Raw genomic sequence first — 22057 nt, 5'->3', positions numbered from 1 at the left:
GACACTTGCTCTCTACCGGCTCCGTGAGACTCGGCGGGTAGAGTTGTGTAACAAAATGCCCGGTTGCACTGATCACCTGCAGTACGCGACCAGGCTGCACGTAGGCTGCGTGCATCCCTTCGAGGACTTCTGCGGAAACGTAGTCTTCAAAAGTGCGGGTGGTGCCTGGGAGGCGCTCGATTATGTGCGCATGAGAGATGCATGTCGACTGAAACGCAACGGCAGTGCTGATTCAAGTCGAGTACAGTTGAGCACTTGAGTGCGCATTGTTGATGAAGTGCCGTTTCTGGCACTGGCCCGCTGCGTCGCGGCAACGTCTTTCGCAAGGTGTAACAGCCGGCGGATGGAACGATGGACTTGTAAACAGTCGACTTACTCTATTCTGATAGTAGACAATAATTGGGTACAAGAATACTGACAAGTCCCTCCCGAGTGGTGGTATCATATGCGCTCCAATAACGCGACCAAACAAAGCGCTGTAACGCTGACAAGACGCGGCCGCAATGCCCCATGCCCAAAACGCCGAGAACTTGTAGGTACTCGGTGGAGTAAGAGAGGCGCCTGCTGCCACGGGTATATGAACGACAACGGGTAATCAAAGCGATCTAAGATATCCCTGAGAGCGAGTGTACTACGCCCCTGATCTCTCGGGTGCTTCTGGTCGGTCCGGCTCGTAGTTTGTCTCGCCGAGTGACTCGGTAGGTCCAGAGACAGAAGGCGCTGACGGAGCAGCGGCACTTGGACCTCGAGACGCTGCTGCGTTCAGGCGCTGGTTCAGAGCCTCTAGAGCGAGAGCACGTCTCCTTTCTGCCTCCGCACGTGTGGCTCCTCCTCGACCGCCCCTGCTGTTAGGGTTCATGATGCTGGGTAAACCCCCTTCAGCCCGGGCGCTCGCCTGTTCGTTGCCTGCATCAATATCCTGATCTGAGAAGGGTATGCACACTTTGAGCGATACGAGTGTGTTGTAGATGCCGTCCGAGAGGGCGCCAACGGGTGTTTGTATGGGCTCTGGGAAGAAGTGAGCAAACGAGAAGGTATCTGAGGCGTCGCCGCGGATGACAGAGCCGTCGCCAGTTGCGGTAGACGATAGCGATGGGCTTATGCGGTAGAAGCGGAGGTAGATCCAGGCAGTGAAGAAGCCGAAGTACGCCAGAAACATAGCCGTCTCGGTACCCAGTATTATGCCGGAAATGGTGTTGGCGAGGAGGAAGATGGCAGGGAAGTGCTTGACGCGCATGCGGATGAGGCCCTTTGCGATGGCCACGGTGTGTTCGGGGACGAGCTGCTTGAAGGAGACAAGGAAGCCAGCTTGGATGGCAATGCCACCAGAGATGGTCGTGCGCCTATGCTTGGTCAGTACAGTGCATGGGACGAAGGCCGAGTACGCACATCAGAGAGGTCTTGCCCATGACCAGGTAGCCGACGATGTAGAGCAGATAGGCGAGCATGTTGGGTATCATGGCCACGAAGAGCATGAACTTGGTGAACTCGTGAGACCCCCACGCTCTTTCCAGGTAGCGTCCGCCATAGAAGACGGTGAGTCCGGTGGTGATGAGGCCGAGGAGGTTCTGCTCCACCACCGTCGCCAGCGCGAAGACCCAAGGATACCACGGCACCGAATAGCGGGGGACGATGGTGAGCCACGGGACGCCGTTTCCCACGCCGATGATTGGCTTCTCGATCTTTTCTACCAGGTTGGCGTTGGGTCGCAGTGCGAAATTTACCAGCGTAAAGAATACGACGGCCGCCAGCACGCCCCGAGTGAGCGGGGGCAGGTTGATGCGCGCCATGGTGGGGAGAATGCGGCGTCTGGAGGCGGGAGGTGAGGCAGTCGGGCGTCCTTCACGTATCGGCCCGGGCAGGTCCAGACGGGCGGTGGAGGTGTCGAGGGTGAATTGCGCATGCAGGCGTGGGAGCGTCTGCATGTGTTGACGGCAGGGATCATGAACGACGCTCGGACGGAGATCCTGTGGGGACTAGCGGCCGCCAGAGTGCTGAGTAGTTGCAGGTAGCCTTCGATCCTCCTACCAGCTCGACGACGACCACCACCACGAATCGCGCACCCAGCACGCCCCGCCTATCCCCGACCCTACGCACTCTGCTCCCCGGCGCATGCAGCGCGTACAGGATGCGCCATGGCGGAGACTCTCAGCAGCAACGCGATGAACTATCTCGGTACACGTCCCCAGCCCACGCCTCTGTTGGCCTGCATGACTGACGTCTAGGTGCAGTATGGCGATATCTTCAGGAGGCCGGATTCGGTAATGCCGCCCTGCAACTCTCGCGATGCTGGATCCGCGACCCCGACACGCTGCCCTTTGCGAAGAACATCGAGCAGCACGCCCTCATCAGGCTCGTCCAGGACGGGCTGTGCTTCGACCAGCTGCAGGCTGAGGCTTGCAATGTATGTCGCATACACGCGCGCGGGAAGCTGGTACTGACGAGCGCAGACGGAGCCGCGCTACAAGTTCGGCAGCGACCACGGACGACCCTATTCGGCGCGCAATGGCAACCTCTTGACCCTCGACAAGGGCATTCCCGCACACGAACTCGCCGCCGAGGCCAACGGCGCTGTCCAAGAACCCCCGCCCAAGAAGACGCTCAAGCGCAAGAAGACGAAGCCGACGAATGGCGTCGAGCCGCGCCCCGAGCCCCAGGTCAACGGCGATGCCATGGACATCGAGCACAACGGCACCACCCATGTGACCAACAGCGTGCGGGCTGAGTCGGAGCCCATGGTCTCGGAAGCCGAGTCGCCCTCGCTTGCTGATATCCCCATATCCACGCTCAGCATCGGCCAGGACGCTGAGATCCAGACCGAGGCCATCGCTGTGGCTGATCTCACTCCCGGCATCGTCTCCATCCCTCCCCCCTCAGACCCTGCCTGTCTTATCGAGCACACGCTATGGGGGCCTATAGACTCCCCTGTACTGCTCGCAGCCGGCAAATCCCTCCTCCAAGTTCACGTTGTGAGCAAAGACCCTGGCCATGAACCCCCTACCCAGCATTTCGACATACCCTTACCCGTCGACAACTTCGACGTCACCGCGCTATGCTGGCATTCCGACAACGAACTCACTGTCTCTGTGCGAGAACAGCGATCCAACGAAGTCGGAGAGAAGATGATGATGGACAAGCTCATCAAGCTTACCGAAGGCGGCCAGGCCTCACAGGTCATCTCCTCCACTGCCGGCCTCATCAACACGCTTCGCTGGAACCCCGAACGAAACTTGCTGCTCTCGATATCAACAGACGGCGAAAAGGGTTCCATCAAGGTGTGGAAGAACGATAGCGACTCTATACCCGCATGGACCGAATTCACCGACACGGCCATATTCGACGCCCACTGGATAAGTGACTCTGCTTTTGTCGTTTGTGGTATCAAGCTCTTCAAGATCTACCAAGTCAACGATTCCCTGACTACCCAGCAAACCCTCGACACTTCAGTAACATGGGAAACAGTCAAGTATGACGCTGCGTCTAGGATCATCGCCGTGCTGGGTATCGAAGACAGGAAGTACTATCTTGGCATCCTCCACCCCAACGACTCGATACAACTACAGGTCCACGAATATCCTGATGAGTACCCCACCGATCTCAGCTTCCGCGTAAAATCAAAGACCAGCCACCTTACGAACGGTTCTTCGCTGCCCTCTGTTCTGCTTGCAACGAGCTCCATGGCTGGTGCAACGCGCATCTGGGACGCAAACGAACCTTTCAAATGCGTCAAATATCTACCTACCACGGATGGTACGCAGGCCTTTAAGATTGCTTTCTCTCCAGACGGGTCGCTCTTAGCTGCTGCAGGCCCCGATGCCGTCACTGTTTGGGATGTAGAAAAGAGAGATGTACCAATTGCCTCGTGGCGCGCCAGTGAAACTCCCAGCGACAAATGGAACCCGGCCATAGACGGAGAGTACAGTCTTGGTTGGGAGCCAGATAGTTCTAGGTTATCTATCGCTCTTGGAAATCAGGTATGCAAAATGCGAAGAGAAGATTTCCAATTGCTTACACTACTACAGATTGCTATCGTCACGGTTCCGAGGTAGTACCGGGGATCGTCTATGGAACAAACTCAATTGCAGCTCTGCGGTACAACTATCGCGCCGCTCATCGCAGGGGTTTCTCAGCTGTATTGCACAGGACGGATAGAAAACTATCCAGAGCCGAACGCGCAAGTCTTCACGGGGACATTCCGCGAAGTCACTAAGAGCGCGTTGCGGGATGCAGCGGGACGCATGTGGAGGTCCGGGGTGGCGCCTCGGCCGACACAGATGCGGAGGCTGTCGCGCTCTGATAGGCTAAGCCTAGCGGTGGAACCCCAGGCCGTCTGCTGAATCCGACTGGTAACTCGACGTCTCGCTAACGCTCCGCCTACTGCTTCGGCACTTGTATCATACGGCCAACCCTGACGATGGTGAGGGGTGTAGGTGGCCGTACTTATAACGGTTCTCTGTCGCCATTTTGCGGCCAACATCATCTGGATCGTTTCTGTCATACTCTATACTACCACCTACGCTGGCCAGTCTAGCCTCTGAATAAACCATTTAATTTGGATACACGTCGCGCAATTACTCCTATTGTGTAACTCGTTCTTTCTTGACGATGTCGGCAGTACCTAACCTTCCTATCGACGCGCCTGGCATTTCCATTAACGAGGATGCCAATGGGCTTTCAGCGAAGCCGCCTTTCAAGCTCAACGATGCGCCTGTGGAAAACTTGCGACGTCTGAGAGTTGTTGTTATCGGTGCTGGATACTCGGGCATCTATTGCGGCATTCGCATTCCAGAGAGATTGAGAAATGTCGATCTTGTCATCTATGAGAAGAATGGCGGCGTTGGAGGGACTTGGTACGAGAACAGGTAAGCATTTCTTCTGTGACTAACCAAGGTCTTCTTACTGTTTCGCAGTGCATTCACTGACTTGATCGCAGATATCCCGGTTGCGCATGCGACATACCATGTAAGCAAGCTTGAACTTACGAGTACAACCACGGCTAATAATCTACAGCTCACTCATACCAGTATACGTTCCAACCGAACCCGAACTGGTCGTCGCTCTATGCCCCGTCTGCGGAGATTCAATCTTACCTCCAAGACGTAGCGCACAAGTACTCCGCGGATCGCTTCATCAAGCTACGCCATGAGATTCAGGCATGCCACTGGGATGGCAAGACTGCGAAGTGGAACATCACAGTGAAGAATCTCGACACAGGAGATGTGCTACAGGACAAGGCCGACGTACTTGTTTCAGGGAGGGGTGGTTTGAACACACCATCTTGGCCTGAGATAAAGGGCTTTGAGACGTTCAAAGGCGAGGTCATGCATTCGGCAGTCTGGAATCAAGCCTACGACTTCAACAACAAGCGAGTAGGCGTCATCGGTTCTGGTTCCTCCTCCATCCAGATTGTCCCGTCGCTGCAGCGTCTACCAGGTACTCATATTAGTACCTTTGTGCGTAGTAAGACGTGGATCTCGCCTCCCTTCGGCCAACAGCTATGGGACAAGTACGGTTTCAATGGTTCGACGATTCCCCCAGAGCTTCGCGATCGTTTCGCGAACGATCCAGAATATTACCACAAGTTCAGGCTTTCAGTCGAGGAAGATGGAAACAGCATCCATGCTGTTACCATGAAAGGGACTGAGTTACAAAAGGGCGCAAAGGATATGTTCCATCAGCACATGAAAGAGAGGCTGAAGAGCAAGCCTGAGATCTTCGAAGCACTCTTACCCTCCTTCTCCCCAGGGTGCCGTCGGTTGACGCCTGGTCCAGGCTATCTCGAAGCCTTGACGCAACCCAATGTCGACTTCGTCACATCGCCCATAACACACATCTCCGAATCCGCAATCCACACAGCCGACGGAAAAACGCACGAAATCGACGTTCTCGTGTGTGCCACAGGCTTCAAAGCCTCAGCCCCACCTCCGTTCCCCCTAACCGGCAGCAACGGCCTGCCACTTGCTAAAAGGTGGGAGGACCGCGCCGTAAACTACCTCTCACACTCCGTATCTGGCTTCCCCAATCTCTTCACCATGCTCGGTCCCAACGCCGCAATCGGCTCCGGCAGCCTGACGTGCATGATCGAGACCCTAGGCGACTACATCATCAAAGCAATCCGCAAGATCCAAAAAGAAAACATCGCAGCCATGGTTGTCAAGGAAGCGCGCGAGAAGGACTTCATCGAATACGTCGACGCCTACTTCCAGGGCACTGTCTTCGCCGACGAATGCCGAAGTTGGTACAAGAACAAGGGGACGGGCGAGGTCGTTGGGCTCTGGCCAGGAAGTACGTTGCATTGTGTTGAGACGATGAGGAGTCCGAGGTGGGAAGACTTCGACTATATTTATTTGGATGAGCTCGAGGGACAGAGTGACGGTACAGAGCTACATGGTGTGGGGAAGACGAGCAACAGGTTGGCTTGGTTGGGCAATGGGTGGACTAGTGCGCAGACGGAGGGCAAACACTTGGCGTGGTATTTGTACCCCGAATTTATGGAGAAGCCTGTTTCGCCACTGCCGGAGGAGAAGGAGACGTATGCTATTAGGCCGTTTTCTTATTGAGGGAAGGTGGAGAGCAATGGCGGTTACTTGACAACGTCAAGCCAGTCGACACTTGCAAATTTGATCAACATTGAAGCTGATCTTTTCTATGAACAACGATTACGGCAGGCCGTCCCGCAATGCACATGAACCGCCATATTCTTGGCATACATATCGCTCACTCTGACGGACGAGGCTAGCTACTCACTAAGTTCAATCTTTTGCGCAGCATTCCTGTTCAAGGGCGCAGTAAAATACAAGATCGTCTTCTCTCCCGTTCATTCAGACTATTTATACACTCCACCCTTACAACGGACCCAGTTTCTCAGCATAGCTCCTGAGGTTCGCACAAGGCTGAGAACGCCTCGTGCTTTGCCAAGAACATGTGGCTGGAGGAGAAGATGCACGGTGCGAGTATCATTGGGTAAAGTACAGATCTTGACGTCGAGAGGATCGTCTGCGGCATGTCCGCTGCATCTGTTGAGGGGGCCGATGCTCGTTACCAGGCTGTGGGAGAAGACGGAGAAGATGTATTTTAGCTACCGAAGGTGCTCAGTAAATCCGGCCTTTCTTGTATCTTCCCGATCTCTGTTTACCGTCTGCTAAGTAGGGGACGACTCATTATCGTGCTGCCCATAATGCCTTCATACGTCTGGCTCGCATGCCTTCTCACAATCATCACACACACCACCGCACAATCAGACAGCGACAGATGCGAAGGCAACACCACCACCTACCACGACTTCAACCTCACCGTGCCCTTCCAAAACCTCTGCGGGAAAGACATTGGCGCCAAAGTCGACTTCCTCGATCCCACCTTCGAAGAAACTTGGTCCGATTGCATGGGTCGCTGCGTCAAGAAAGAGCCGCTGTGCTACGGCTTCGATTTTCGACCTCTCGGCGCGACAGAATTCGAAAATTGTTGGCTCATGAACGCTACGTTTGATGCGGCGACGGCTGTGTATCCCGGGTTTGCGATTGATGCGGCGATGTTGGCACCGGATTTGGTAGAGGGGTTGGATAAAGATTGTGAGACACTGGGCCTTCGAGGGTGCTTCCTGAAGAACGGGAGATTGGAGAAGGTGACGGGTATGTTTCCATAATCCCCATGAGCAACAAAGCAATCGCTAACAATCGACATGGATAGCTTCCTCGACTTCCCCAACCTCGACGCCGTCAAATACCTCAACCAACACAGACGCAGCTTCCACCAACTCAAAGAGTCTTTCCAACGGCGCAAAGGGAGGAATCGCAGCCGGCATCGTGGCTTTGGCGGTGTTAGTAGCCCTGATCATCGCCTTTGTATGTATCAGGCGACGCAAACAAAGAGCGCGGGGTTATAGCTCCGATGAAAGCGCAGCTGAAGTCTCAGCTCACCATCAGATTGTGGAGATGCTGGCCCACAAAGGATCGTACAGCACAGCAGAACTTCCCTGCCAAGAGACCGCACAAGAACTTGAAGGTACCGAAGGTGCCAAAGTACCCATACCGACAAGCGAACTCGAGGGAAGTTCACCAAACAAACCAGAAACAAGGTTTGAAGAAGTGGTGGTGGTAGACGCTAGAACACATAGACCCTGCCCTTGCCCGCCGGCAACCTGGATTTGAGAAATGGCATGTGCAAACCTCCCTCCACCTCTTTCCCCATTTAACCACCACGTGCCGTGACGTCTCCGCCCAAACACCACCAACAAGTGAGACACCCGCAATCTAAAACCCACCATGCCATGCACAACGCGGACAACCCTTACCTAGGCTGTGCAAACAAGAACAAGGCTGCGCACAGCCGCCCTTATCCACACATGCATCCCCAGGCCCCCAAACAACAAAACAGCCGCCGCCCTAGCGCAACAAATGGATCGCCGTATCCGCGCACTCATACTGGGACTGGTTTGCTTACTCCTACCCTTGCGCCCCACGTTACGCCGTCCCAATAGTGGGAAGCTGCACAATCATGACAAGGCGTCTGGCTTGATTGCCCGTACGACGGTAAGCAACAAAGCGTGTGTCTGGGAGTTGGGTAGTTGGAAGGATTCGGGGTTTGGGTTGCTGCAGTGCGTGAGGCGGAGTGCGGCGGCGTGCCTTGTAGGATGCTGCGGCTGAGCTGGAAGCCTGATCGGCTTATACGATGGGGTTGTCTTTGTTCATAGGTGGCCCTTGAGGCTGGAGAGGTTTGTTTCGATTTCGGATCTTCTCTTTTTCTCGTTTTCCTCTTTTCTCGCCTTTTGCCTGTCGATTTCGTGGTTGAGGTACAGCCTTGGGTTTGGCTTGAAATACCTGGGTACTGTAAAGATGCTACCTTTTATCCGGAGTTTCACGACCACCGCATTTGACGACGATTTACCGCGATGTACTCCTTGGTTTCCAGGATGTGAGAAATTCGGCGCGAGTACCTCAAAGACGGACGGAACAAGTACCGCACAAACGGAGGGAATTGGTTTCGCTCTGACAAGGACGCCGGGTGGATGGGGGATTTCTCCATCCGAAGGCATTTCGGACATACAGCCATCACCTACCTTTGATGGCTTTGGCTCTAGCATCACACAACTTGACGAACCTAGCACCCAGCCCACCTTCACGAGCTTAGGATCGCAAACACCTTCAATCATAAGAACATCAATATCAACGTCGCTAAGCCACACTGCCTTACCCAGCCAACTAACATCCGTAACGACGGAAGATCCAAGTCAGGCAACGGTCGCAACCCTGGCAGGAGTGGCAGCCGGCGATGAGACGAAGGGATTGAGCGCTGGTGCAGTGACGGGTATTGCCATCGGAACATTCATCATTGGCGCGGCAATCGCATTTGCCGCCGCCTTCTTCCTCTTCAGGCAGCGGAATAAACACAAGAATGCAAACGTCAGTACGAAAGATTACCCAAGCTATGCCGACTCTGCGCCTGATCTGGGGATGATGCAACACAAAGGTGTCGGCAGTCTAGGAGGGCGGCACAGCCCATATGTACAGGTATCGCAGACCCCTACGCCAGCGACGCCCACTGCTGTATTGTCTCCTCCGATGTCAACGCCAGCCGGCGTGGCAAAAGAACCGTCCAAGGATGTTACATCGTTCTTACCCCCTGCAGCGGACGACGATGAAGTGTGGAACGGCGTGTCGCACTTGTTCAGCATGATGCATGAGCATATCGAGAAGTTCTACCGCGACGTACACGCCTGTATCACTCCGAGTATGGAACCTTCAATCGCCAAGTTCGGCATCAAAGGCGTGGATATGGCGGAACTCCTGCAAGAATGCTCAAGTCCAACTGCGGCGCTCAAGCATGCGCTCGTAGCATACGTTCTGGGTATAACAGGGCCAAAGCAAAAAGGGGACAAGGAAGGGACCTTATTTCCAGAAGAGCTGGCGCATGTCGCGAACGGCGCCGACGTCGGATCAGGTAAACCTCCATCCCTACCCCTCGATCCACGGAAGGCATTAAGCTCACACCCAATCCTAGATCCCGACTTCATAGCCGCCACCTCTCTCCACCGCCGCGTCTCCGTCTACCTCTACAGCACCATAACCGGGTACCCGAACCGGCGCAAATCCTGGATGGCACAGTCTGAAACACGCGAAGCAGCCGAACACTTCTCGCTTACCTTTTTCCCTTGGGCAAATCCGACGTCTAGCGATCAGGATCGAGATGATGATCTTGCGCGCATTATTACGGATACGCTGACGGTGAGGATATGGTTGTTTGGGCAGTTGGATACGTATGAGTTTGAGTGGGAGGGGGTTGGGGAGAGGGGGATTGTGATTAATCCTGAGTTGGTGAAGAGGAAATGGAGGAGTGATAGTAGAGATGGGGGTGGGAATGGGGATGTGGTGGTACATGTAGTGGATGGGACTGTTGTTGCTATGTAGACTGGATGAAGACATGCCCATCTTTTCGCCATTGAGCTGCGAATTCCCGTATGACGCGAGACACGGCTACAACGGCTTCTATTCTGACCAGAGTTGAGACCAATCTCCGGGCATGCAGACTGTTTCTTAATGCCAACGCGAAGTCATTGAGTTAGCTCATTTAAGGAGGCACAGTAAACTGATCGAGCCCTGGAGTATTTGGTTTGGCTGTTGTTCCCCTGCGGGGCCCCGCAATGATAATGCTCCAAATAATACGTCTCTGTAAGTCGTTATTGGTCGGCATCTGCTTCAGCGTGTCCAGACCTGCCAACATCAGCCAATACGGCATGCCGGTAGCTATGACGACGGCTGTTTGAATGCCAAGATGTGTATGGATGGTCGCATCGCGATTACTGTGTTGATCGCACGTTAAACGCTACCGTAAATGTGATACACATCCGAGCATGTGCACGAAGACACGCGCGCAAAGGTGCTCTCTCACAGGGCGTTCGCATGTGGGAGTCAACCGAGGACGGAACATATTACCCTCTCGCACGGTGAAAGCTTAGCGCGGACTGCACACAAAACACACCCACAACAGCTAGCTCTTGTAAGTAATCCAGCACGCCATGCGAAGTGTCCACTGTTAAAGAACAGCTAGCACAGACAAGCGGGAACAGATATGGCGACCAGCCCAACGGTAACAATTGCCGGTGCCTCGGATGGGTCCTGCGTCCCTCTTCCCCACGCCCGAAAGCTGATGCTTGCAGGCATCGCGTGGTCAGGCCCATTCTTTGCAAAGGAGCATGCGATCAGCTCCACAACCTGCCAGATATGTAGAACTTGTACTCTTGACAGTCTGGTCACAATGGGGTGCTTGGGGCTTGTGTGGTGTCATACCAAGAGCTTTGTAGGAGCGTTCGGCACCTTTGTAGCCGAGCTTGTAGCTTACGGGAGAGCTCCTGCTCTTCGACACTGCCCAGGTGATGACAGTTTTGCAAGTCATTATAGGCCGACCGCGCCGCTTGAATTCGGGCAATTGCGTACAGCCGGGAGATATTGTGCGGTCGCGAAGTTGCGGGCCGGCTGCCTGCCGAAGCTGTTTTCCTCAGGGTCAAGCATGGATATCTAGGTACATGGTGATGGTGAATAAGTGCCCGCCCTGATGAGCCAACATGTCGCTGCACGCGTTTACAGCATGTGAAGCAGGGCAAATTGGATGTCGCCAATTATTGGCAGTCAAGCAGATTGACGGCGGATCGGCACAGCAGTACAGTCTGACTGGCGTGGTGTGCTAGTGATCCGGAGAAACGGAGGGCATCACAGGATGCTATCCGTATTGGATCATGGTGCCGCCCACGGAATGGTTGTGGGCCCAGACAGAAGCCAGCAATAAGCTGTTCGTCATATTCCAGTCCCCGCAGCGAAGGCACGCGAGGGGTAAGGCTACATCACCAACGCCCTGCTAGAGTCGCAGCTCATAAGAGTGCCGTTCGCCCATCTCGTGCTCTGCATTACAAACCTCCCTCTCCCAACCGCGTCGCCTCAATCTCGAACCTTGAACAGCCACGCGAAGCTCCACTTAAGCAGCTGTTTCCCGAACATTCACCAACTTCACTCCGGCCCCTGCGGCAATCAAGCGTACCGCCGACCCCTTTACCCGGAATTGAGACATATAACTGTTCTGGACAATCCGTCCGTCTCTGACCTGCGATCCTGCCAGACTACGCTTCCACGCTGGTGAAGCTGCTGAACTGTCCTTGTCGCGAAATTGCAGCGCGCCGAAGCCGAGCTCCTTTGCCCCGCCAGCCAGGCTAAATAATCCACATCGACCAGCCCAGACATGTCTGAAGGAGACGTCAAGCCGCCCGTCGTGGCCGAAGCCCACCAGGTGGACACATTCCACGTCCCCAAGGCGTTTTACGAGTGAGTCTCTCTGTTTGTTTGGTCATTGCATCATGCACCAAGACAATGACAGCTGCGGCGTCATCCAAGCTCCAGAGCTCGCGGGTGGGCGGGGTGACCCCGCGCCGCCGAGCGTTTGGCCGACCACCAGATCGCGATCGCACCCAGACGAGAGCACGCAGCTAACGCGCGCACAGCAAACACCCGCACTCGAAACCGCATCTTGAGAACCTCGAAGAGTACCAGAAGCTGTACAAGGAGTCCATCACAGACCCGAAAGCTTTTTGGGGCCGACTCGCGCGCGAACTGCTCACGTGGGAGCGCGATTTCCAGACCGTGTCCTCGGGTAGCTTCGAACACGGCGATGTCGCGTGGTTTGCGGAGGGCAGACTGAATGCCAGCTACAACTGTGTCGACCGTCATGCCTTCAAGGACCCCAACAAGCCTGCCATCATCTACGAGGCCGACGACGCGGGCGATGGCCGCATCATCACATATGGAGAACTCCTCCGCCAGGTCTCGAAGCTGGCCTACACACTGAAGGAGATGGGTGTGAGGAAGGGCGACACCGTTGCCCTGTACCTGCCTATGATTCCAGAGGCCGTCATCTCCTTCTTGGCCTGCACACGTATCGGTGCCGTCCACTCCGTTGTCTTCGCGGGCTTCTCGTCTGATTCGCTACGCGACCGTATCATCGACGCAGAGTGCAAGGTCGTCATCACCACCGACGAGGGCAAGCGTGGCGGCAAGACCATCAGCACAAAGAAGATCGTCGACGATGCTCTCAAGCAATGTCCCGGCATCAGCCACTGCCTGGTCTACAAGCGCACCGGCGCCGAGGTTCCCTGGACCAAGGGTCGCGACTGGTGGTGGCACGAGGAGGTGGAGAAGTACCCCAACTACATTGCGCCAGAGTCGATGAACTCGGAAGACCCTCTTTTCTTGCTCTACACCTCAGGGTCCACCGGCAAGCCCAAGGGTGTCATGCACACAACCGCAGGCTACCTCCTCGGCGCAGCAGCAACTGGAAAGTACGTCTTCGACATCCACGACAACGATGTCTTCTTCTGCGGTGGTGACGTGGGCTGGATTACAGGACACACATACGTCGTATACGCCCCTCTGCTGCTTGGTGTAGCTACCGTTGTCTTCGAAGGCACACCCGCCTACCCCAACTTCTCGCGCTACTGGGACATCGTCGACAAGTACAACGTCAGCCAGTTCTACGTCGCGCCCACTGCGCTGCGGCTGCTCAAGCGTGCGGGTGACGAGCACGTCAAGCACAAGATGAAGAACCTCAGGATTCTCGGATCTGTTGGTGAGCCAATTGCCGCCGAAGTGTGGAAGTGGTACTTTGAAATTGTCGGAAAGGAGGAGGCACACGTTGTTGATGTGAGTTGCGGCTGAGTACGTTCATAGACATTGTTGCTGACTGAGACAGACTTACTGGCAAACTGAGACTGGCTCCCACGTCATCTCACCCATGGGAGGCATCACACCCACGAAGCCCGGATCCGCATCTTTGCCATTCTTCGGTATCGAGCCTGCGATCATCGACCCCGTGTCTGGCGAGGAGATTCACGGCAACGATGTCGAGGGTGTACTGGCCTTCAAGCAGCCGTGGCCCAGCATGGCCCGCACAGTTTGGGGAGCACACAAGCGATACATGGACACATACCTGAACGTATACAAGGGCTACTACGTGAGTTTGGGCAAGCTGATTACTTACATGCAAATTCTAATAACATCTGCAGTTCACTGGAGATGGTGCCGGACGTGACCACGAGGGCTATTACTGGATCCGCGGACGCGTTGATGATGTTGTCAACGTCTCGGGTCACAGGCTGTCTACCGCTGAGATCGAAGCCGCGCTTATTGAGCACCGTACGTTATGTCCGAAAGTCCGACATGCAAGTTGCTGACGGTTGCGCAGACCAAGTGGCTGAGGCCGCCGTGGTGGGTATCAATGACGAACTGACAGGCCAAGCTGTCAACGCTTTTGTAGCGCTGAAAGACGGCACGGAGTCAAGTGACCAGGTGAAGAAGGACTTGGTGATGCAAGTGCGCAAGTCGATTGGACCGTTTGCGGCACCGAAGGCCATTTTTGTGGTGCCAGATCTGCCAAAGACGCGATCCGGCAAGATCATGCGCCGTATCATGCGCAAGATCTTGGCGGGAGAAGAGGACCAGTTGGGCGACATTACAACAGTAAGTCTGAGTTTTGCCAATATTCTTGTCTTGTTGAAGGCGATGACGCGTACTTGGTGGGATGATGTTTACTAACGGCTCCCGACAGCTTTCGGATCCGTCGGTAGTCGACAAGATCATCGATATTGTGCACCAGTCTAAGAAGAAATAAACGGCTCGACTTGGCTCGGGTGGGCGTGGTTGCCATGGGAGGGAAGCATACGAAGCTCTGCTAGTGTGGTGGGGAGGAATTCAGTCGCGCTTGGAGGGAACAAGCGCCGAGCAATGGCAGTCCTATAGTGAGACGCAGGCAGTATGCGCGCTGAGGCATGACCATGCTGTGTTTGTTTGGGCGGCCGCTGTGCGCGCCTCTATGTTTAGTACGGATATAGCACGAATATGCAGCCGCTAGGTTCACGTTGAGTGTAATTTTTGTGCATCCGGGTGTTCCTGCGTGGAGCAACACGACAACAAACGCGCGAATAGCGGCGCAACGGCGTATACAGATACGAAGCAGAGCAGTCTACGGCGCAGAGGTGCAGGCAGGGTGGATAGTTTCATTCGTGTCGCGCCCAGACCCCTTCGCTGTCCGCTTGCCGGCCGCCAAGACGGTGGCTGGCCCTTCTGCACAGCCCCCCTGTAGACGATTACGACTCTCCATTATCGCTCGCCATCGTTCACCCAGCGTATAGCCTTTCGCCTCTACTAGCGTTTCTTCTGTATACACGTACTTTGCCTACCCATGTCTCTCGTTGCGTTGTCGTAGCTTTCGCTTTTCACCACCTCCCCCATCTTCTCCTGAGCGGAGAAGCACCGCCACACGAGATGCGCATCTTTGGGAGTCTCCGGGCCGCCATCACCATCGGCCTCGCCACCATAACAGCCGCCTCATCACACGCCCGCCCACCATTGCAGAGCATTGCGCTCGCTAAGAATGCCGACATCCTCACACAAACACACCGCGTGACTGCCGTCTCGTCGTTCGACCTCGCTTTCGATGTCTCCGGCAAGCGCATCCGCCTGCGCCTCGAGCCCAACCACGACCTCTTCGTAGACGGCGGCCGCATCACACACCTCAACACCGACGGGTCAATAGCGCGGGAAGAGCCGATTGAGCGATTGCGACACAAAGTCTACAAGGGCACAGCATGGTTGAAGAGGGGGAACCGCTGGGACCAGGTCGGCTGGGCCCGGATAGGGATACGCAAGGACGGGCTGGAACCGCTATTCGAGGGCACCTTCACCGTAGACCACGACCACCACCATGTCAAGACGGCGACGAACTACAAGTCGGTGCGGACAGCCGACGACCCAGACGTTGACCTGCGCGATAAGGAATACATGGTCGTTTACCGCGATTCGGACATGAAGAACTCTGCCGACAACGACGAGGAGCGCATGGAACTGAGGAAGCGGGCAGACAGCGTCAAATGCCCGTCAGATGAGCTGCTCTTCAACACGCAGGCAGACCACCCGGTCTTTGCTAGCATGCGCGCCCGCGACGTCTCACCCGCGACGTCCCCGTCACTCATAGGTGCCATGTTCAAGCGACAGGACGACTACCAGCCCGGAGGCAACGGTGCAGGTGTCGACCTTTCTTCCACCATTGGCAGTACCGCCGGATGCCCCGGCACGCGCAAGGTCGCGCTCGTCGGTGTGGCCGCCGACTGCACCTATGTCCGCTCCTTCAACGGTGACAAGAACGCGACGCAGACCAACATCATTGACGCCATGAACTCGGCTTCTGAGCTGTTTGAGAGTACCTTCAACATCTCCCTCGGCTTGGCCAATCTGCTCATCACGGAACCTGAATGCCCGACACAGCAACAGCAGGCGACACCATGGAACCAAGACTGCAGCGGCAGCATTACTATCCAAGACCGTCTGAACCAGTTTTCCACATGGAGGGGCCAGCAGAACGATCAATATTCACACTGGACATTGCTATCTACCTGTAACACCGGATCCGCCGTTGGACTGGCTTGGCTTGGACAAGCCTGCACTACAGGCTCTCAGGACAACAGCGGAAACGCTGGCGAGCAAGTCGCTGGTGCCAACGTTGTTATCAAAACTCAATCCGAGTGGCAGGTCATTGCTCACGAGACGGGACACACCTACGGTGCTGTGCACGACTGCACGTCGCAATCATGCGCAAACAGCGACCTGGTCAGCGCACAACAATGCTGCCCCCTCAGCCAAGGCAAATGTGACGCCGGAGGCGGCTTCATCATGAACCCTTCGACTTCCGAGGGCATTTCCCGCTTTTCCGCTTGCTCTATTGGAAACATCTGCTCTGCGCTCGGACGCAACAGTGTCAAGTCTCAGTGTCTTACCAACAACCGCGATGTCGCTCTTCTTACTGGTCCAAACTGCGGCAACGGTATCGTTGAAGACGGCGAGCAGTGCGACTGCGGTGGCGCCTCAGGCTGTGAGGGCAACAAATGCTGTAACCCCGACACCTGCCAGTTCATCAATAACGCCGTGTGCGACGATTCCAACGAAGACTGCTGCCGCGACTGCGGTTTCGCTCCTGCCACCACCGTCTGCCGCGCTTCCGTTGGCGAGTGCGATCCACAAGAGACGTGCACTGGAAGTTCGCCATACTGCCCCGAGGACAAGACCAAGCAGGATGGCTCAGACTGTGGTGATGGCCTCAGCTGTGCCTCCGGACAGTGCACGAGCAGAGACATGCAGTGCAAGACCATCATGGGCAGCTACACAAAGGGCAACGACACCTATGCCTGCGACAACAGCAACTGCATGATCAGCTGCGCAAGCCCAGAATTCGGAGCTAGATGCTATGGAATCCAGCAAAACTTCCTCGACGGAACAAGTTGTACCGGTGGAGGTCAATGCAGCAACGTAAGTTCTCCTCGACTACTCTCCTACCTCAGTTCAAACACTAACACATCACAGGGTGTCTGCGAAGGCGGCTCCGTCGGCAAAGAAATCACCACCTGGATCCAACGCCACCTCCCCCTCGTCATCGGTCTCGCAGCTGGAATCGGCGGCGCCCTCCTCCTCTGCATCTTCTGCTGCTGCCTGCGCTCCTACCGCCGTCGCTCCAAGCTCAAGAAATACGCTCAGGCTCCCCCGCCCATGCCTTACCAATCCGGTGGCAGCTCGAGGAGGAATCGAAGCGGACCTATGGGCCCTCCTCCCATGGGTCAATATAACAACGGCTATCCTCCACAGGGACCTCCACCACCAAATGGTGCAGCCGCGCCGTGGCAACCGAATCCGCATGCGCCACAGGGCAATGTGCCCATGCCGCCGCCGGTGCATAGGAGTAGTGTGCGGTATGCGTAAGCTATTCGTTTTCTGCCTTGTTTTTGTTTGAAAGGACTATATCACGGTCATTTACACCCCCCGGACTTGGAAGCTGGGGGGATTTGGGCGAATTCTTGCATCGTTAGCGGCGTTTATTCATACTTTTTGTTTCGTTTGTGTGATTCTTAGTGGTAGGGTGGTGGGAAGCCTGCCGTTTTTGCATTAGGGATTGGGATGGATAGGGTGGAAGGAGATGGTGTTGGTGTAGATGGAGTGGAAAGAAAGAATTTATCCCTCTTTGTGTGCACGTTTCGTCTTTTGTGTCTCGTTCTATCGCATATCGGTGTACCTATGGATTGCGCGACCGGAGACCAGCTTTTTCGCTCCTGTCTTGGGCAGCGGATGGGTCCAAGCGCTTACGTCCTGCCTGCGCCTTCCAGCCTCCATGCGACCTGCCACACCACTCTCTCGCCAGCCCCGCATCAGCACCCGGAATCCTCTAATGCGGACGAGCTGAAGATACACAGCCGCCACCATGTTAGGCGACAACTTTACATTAGAGTTTCAAACTTCCCTAGCTCACTAATCGCACTCATTCGCTTCCAACGTTCCAATGTCTCGCGTCGACTCCGACGAGCCAGAGTCTCATCATCCCATTCCGCCTCACAGCTGTAAACACTGTCAGCGGATCGTGCTCCGTCGAGAACATTTCATTCAACGACCAAGTCGCATCAAACTCCCGCACACTATAGCTGAATTGCGACAGGCCGTCAAGGACCGATGCGAGCTCATACTACTCTTTGCCTCTGCGAAATGGCCTGGGCATCTACTGGTCTGTTCAGGATGCTCCGACTGTGAGGATTACCAGGCTTCACACATTCGCGAATTGGCTGGACTCGAATACAAATTCCTCACTTCACACGAGGGTGTGCGACCGTACTCCTCGTCAATTTATGACCGCCTGAATTCGCTTAGGTCTCTATGGGGTCATGGAGGGGTCTGGATCGAATTGTCTTCGTGCCGCCATAGGGTAAGCCCTACCATACTGACCTTCAAGTACAAAGAGCTGTCCAAGATGAGATATATACCCTCCGTTGACATGACAGCGACCGGAGTGACAGGTGTGTCGAGCAATGGGAGAAACCATTGAGTTTATAGCTGATCGTCTCTAGGAGAAGCTGTGAGGGAAGTGGGAGATAATTTGCCAGAGAGCTACAATGCCGACGTAGCAACAGAATCCAGTCTTGCTCAGATGTCTGACTGGCTCACAGAGTGCCACTCCTCACATACTCTTTGCCGACAAGAGCATGTAGAGTTTGCACCGCACAGACTGTTACAGATTGCCGCTGCAAAAGACGAAGTGACCGTCCGTCTGACTGAACACTGGCAAGGGGTTGGAGTGAAATGGGCCGCTCTGAGCTACGTCTGGGGCGGAGACCAGTCATTTAAATCTACAATTGCTTCCGTTGCGGGATTAAAGACTGGGTTTGGTGTGAACAGCCTGCCACAAACGCTTAAAGACGCAGTCGCAGTCTGCAGAGGCCTTTCCTTGGAATTTCTTTGGGTGGACTCACTCTGCATCATACAAGATGACCCAAAAGATGTCACGCGAGAATTGGCATCTATGCCACAGATCTATCGAAGGGCATGGGTTACTATCTCAGCGTCGACCGCGGCAAGCGTCTCAGACGGATTTCTACAACGTCGATGTTACGTTCACAGGAGTGCAGATAAGGATGTCCAGGTTCCCATCTCACTACGTTACCTCGCTAAGGACAGCTCGAGTGAAGATGAAGTCATATTCCTTCACAACCAATGCGATCGAAAATACGAACCCATCAACAACCGTGCCTGGACATACCAAGAGCGCCACCTATCACCCAGAGTTCTCGATTTCAAGTACAATCAAGTGGTACTATACTGCTACACAAACAAGCGGTGCGAAGGCGCTGGGTCGTTATTAGAATGGTACAAAGATCGAAGTGTGCGGATGGAGAACCGGCTCTACAGTCCTTACTCGAATCTTCGGACCTTACCAAAGTGGCATGAAATTGTAGACGACTACACAAAGCGAAGTCTTACCTTTCCGTTGGATAAACTTACGGCATTATCAGCCATCGCCGACTTATACAAAGACTATACAGGTTACACCTATCTCGCAGGTCTTTGGAAAGAGACTCTGATATATGACCTTTGTTGGTCGAGCTCAGGGAATCTACCACCGCGCCCAGTCGAGTACCGTGCGCCTTCATGGTCTTGGGCTGCAGTTGATAGAGGCCCCATCTTGCCCTCGACTACGAAACTTCACAACCTACGTGAAGAGCATGACTATACCAAGTTAGCCCGGGTAGTGGTTGTCTCCATCGAGCAATATCCCCCAAACACGACCTTTGGAAAGATATACGACGGCTTCTTGACCATAATAGCACCCGTCATGTGGATGGAATGGCTGCACGATGACCGTCTCTCCAGCACATTCTTAAAGTATCAAAGGAATACGCATCTATTCTGGGATGCTAGCCTACCCGACGGTTATGTGGATGCCAACGATTCAGTTTTGGCTGTTTTGTTGATGCGTAGTGGTTGTTCTATCAATACCCACTGTTGCGGCTTGGTACTTGTACCAGCCTCACCTGGAAAGTATCGTCGAGTGGGAATGCTCTCACATGGTTTTGACGAGGATGATCCGGAGAACATTAGCTTTCATTCTGGCTTTGAAACGCAGACGATTACGATAATATGAACTTATTGAAGGTGTTTAGTCCTGCTTAGATTCTGGCTACTCAAGTAGTAGTAGGTGTGCAGTCGAAGATACGCCGGTGCTGTGTTTAGTATAGCAGGGGTTGGGGAGGTGCAGTAAGAAGAGCTAGCTTTCCGCCGCACCAACCATCTGAACACGCGCCGCAACTGATTCCGTACCATACCAACTTACGGATGACCGCAACTGCCTAGGTACGATCGCGAAGGAGGTCGATTGTCTAATTAGTAAAAAGCGATTGCACAACGATGCCGACTCCAGAAATCATCTACCGATCTGCCCCACCAGCAACTGCCGTGGACCCTGATTAGCGATGAAGTCATCGACGTGACATTTTTAAATCACGACGCGTCTCTGGAATAGCAAAGGCAATCCGTTCTTTGGAAACGAAGTCTGACAGGAACACATAAGCATACGGCAATCAAGATGTTAGCCCTCACCAGCGCAACAGGCAAGCTCGGCGGCGCCGTGCTAAACGCCATCCTCGACAACAAGCTCATTGACCCAAAGGAGCTTGTAGTATGCGTACGTCTCTCTTCCCATCTATCCTCTTCAATTCCCTATTCTCATAACTAACAACCCTCACAGACATCCAGCGACCCCTCCTCCTCACGCTTCGCCCCCCTGCGCGCCCAATCCATCACCCTCCGCCAGGCCAACTTCGATGACCCCTCCTCCCTCACCACCGCCTACGCAGGCTGCACATCCCTCTTCCTCGTCTCGACCCCCAGAATCGAAATGGACTACAACAACGCGCCCCTCTGGCACGGCCGCGAAGCCCACCACCGCGCCGCCATCGACGCCGCGCTCAAAGCAGGCGTGCAGCACATCTACTACACCTCGCTCGGTTTCGCGAATCCGTCTAAAGCCGGTGTCATGCGCGCGCATATTCGCACGGAAAAGTATCTGTCCGATCTGGCAAAGGAAGGGAAGTGCACATACACGGTAATTAGAGAGGGATTGTATAACGAGAGTTGGCCGCTGTACTTTGGATACTATTTCGGTCTTACAGCGGAGACGAGGAAAGAAGTAGTAGTAGCAGGAGATGGCAAGGTGAGTTGGACGAGTATACCTGACATGGCGTTCTGCACAGCGAAAGTACTTGCCGCGCCGCGCGAGCAATGGACCGGAAAGACGTTTTACCTGTCGCAGAAGAAAACTCATTCGTTGGCGGATATTGCGCGCATTGTGAGTAAAGTGCGGGGCGAGGAGGTTAAGCTCAAGGTTGTGAGTAGGAAGGAGTATGAGGATTACTATGTGAGTGAGAAGGGCATGGAGAGGCCGAGTGTGGAGTGGTGGAGCAGCACGTATGATGCGCTCAAAGACGGCGAATGCGAGATTGATGATGGGACGTTGGAGGCGTTGCTCAAGGAGGCGGGGAGGGCGCCGAAGCCGTTGGAGGAGACGGTTGAGGAGATGTTGAGGTAAGGTCATGGATTGTAGGATAATATATACTCATTCTTCAACTTCATGACTAGCGTCTACTCGTACAGCATATACATGCACCAGTCTTCTCCACCCGCCCATGCACTTCCCTAACACACAGCTATCCCCT

At 54.7% G+C, this 22057-nt stretch overlaps 6 protein-coding genes across 6 annotated transcripts; 5 read left to right on the top strand and 1 right to left on the bottom strand.

Annotated features, from left to right (window-relative positions):
* Positions 1 to 631: 631 nt before the first annotated feature.
* On the bottom strand, positions 632 to 1790 carry J4E85_006867 (uncharacterized protein; the record flags this gene model as incomplete). Its single annotated transcript, XM_051471102.1, has 2 exons — positions 632 to 1343; positions 1390 to 1790. The coding sequence occupies 2 exons, from the start codon at positions 1788 to 1790 to the stop codon at positions 632 to 634; spliced, it is 1113 nt and encodes a 370-aa protein (XP_051325312.1).
* A 345-nt stretch (positions 1791 to 2135) lies between these two features.
* J4E85_006866 (uncharacterized protein) lies at positions 2136 to 4049 on the top strand (the record flags this gene model as incomplete). Its single annotated transcript, XM_051471101.1, has 4 exons — positions 2136 to 2175; positions 2232 to 2404; positions 2451 to 3974; positions 4023 to 4049. 4 exons carry the CDS (start codon positions 2136 to 2138, stop codon positions 4047 to 4049), a joined length of 1764 nt encoding a protein of 587 aa, XP_051325311.1.
* Positions 4050 to 4605: 556 nt separating this feature from the next.
* Positions 4606 to 6560, top strand: J4E85_006865 (uncharacterized protein; the record flags this gene model as incomplete). Its single annotated transcript, XM_051471100.1, has 3 exons — positions 4606 to 4862; positions 4934 to 4962; positions 5011 to 6560. 3 exons carry the CDS (start codon positions 4606 to 4608, stop codon positions 6558 to 6560), a joined length of 1836 nt encoding a protein of 611 aa, XP_051325310.1.
* Positions 6561 to 12225: 5665 nt separating this feature from the next.
* Positions 12226 to 14646, top strand: J4E85_006864 (uncharacterized protein; the record flags this gene model as incomplete). Its single annotated transcript, XM_051471099.1, has 6 exons — positions 12226 to 12308; positions 12485 to 13679; positions 13729 to 13989; positions 14042 to 14171; positions 14221 to 14495; positions 14584 to 14646. 6 exons carry the CDS (start codon positions 12226 to 12228, stop codon positions 14644 to 14646), a joined length of 2007 nt encoding a protein of 668 aa, XP_051325309.1.
* A 653-nt stretch (positions 14647 to 15299) lies between these two features.
* Positions 15300 to 17783, top strand: J4E85_006863 (uncharacterized protein; the record flags this gene model as incomplete). Its single annotated transcript, XM_051471098.1, has 2 exons — positions 15300 to 17336; positions 17391 to 17783. The coding sequence occupies 2 exons, from the start codon at positions 15300 to 15302 to the stop codon at positions 17781 to 17783; spliced, it is 2430 nt and encodes an 809-aa protein (XP_051325308.1).
* A 3145-nt stretch (positions 17784 to 20928) lies between these two features.
* Positions 20929 to 21930, top strand: J4E85_006862 (uncharacterized protein; the record flags this gene model as incomplete). The annotated part of the gene is made up of 2 exons (XM_051471097.1): positions 20929 to 21027; positions 21091 to 21930. 2 exons carry the CDS (start codon positions 20929 to 20931, stop codon positions 21928 to 21930), a joined length of 939 nt encoding a protein of 312 aa, XP_051325307.1.
* Between the last annotated feature and the right edge of the window lie 127 nt (positions 21931 to 22057).

The sequence above is a fragment of the Alternaria conjuncta genome (assembly GCF_024043145.1).
Source record: "Alternaria conjuncta strain BMP 0040 chromosome Unknown scaffold_9, whole genome shotgun sequence".
Taxonomy (NCBI): Eukaryota; Fungi; Ascomycota; class Dothideomycetes; order Pleosporales; family Pleosporaceae; genus Alternaria; species Alternaria conjuncta.
This window is presented reverse-complemented; position numbering and strand designations above follow the sequence as displayed.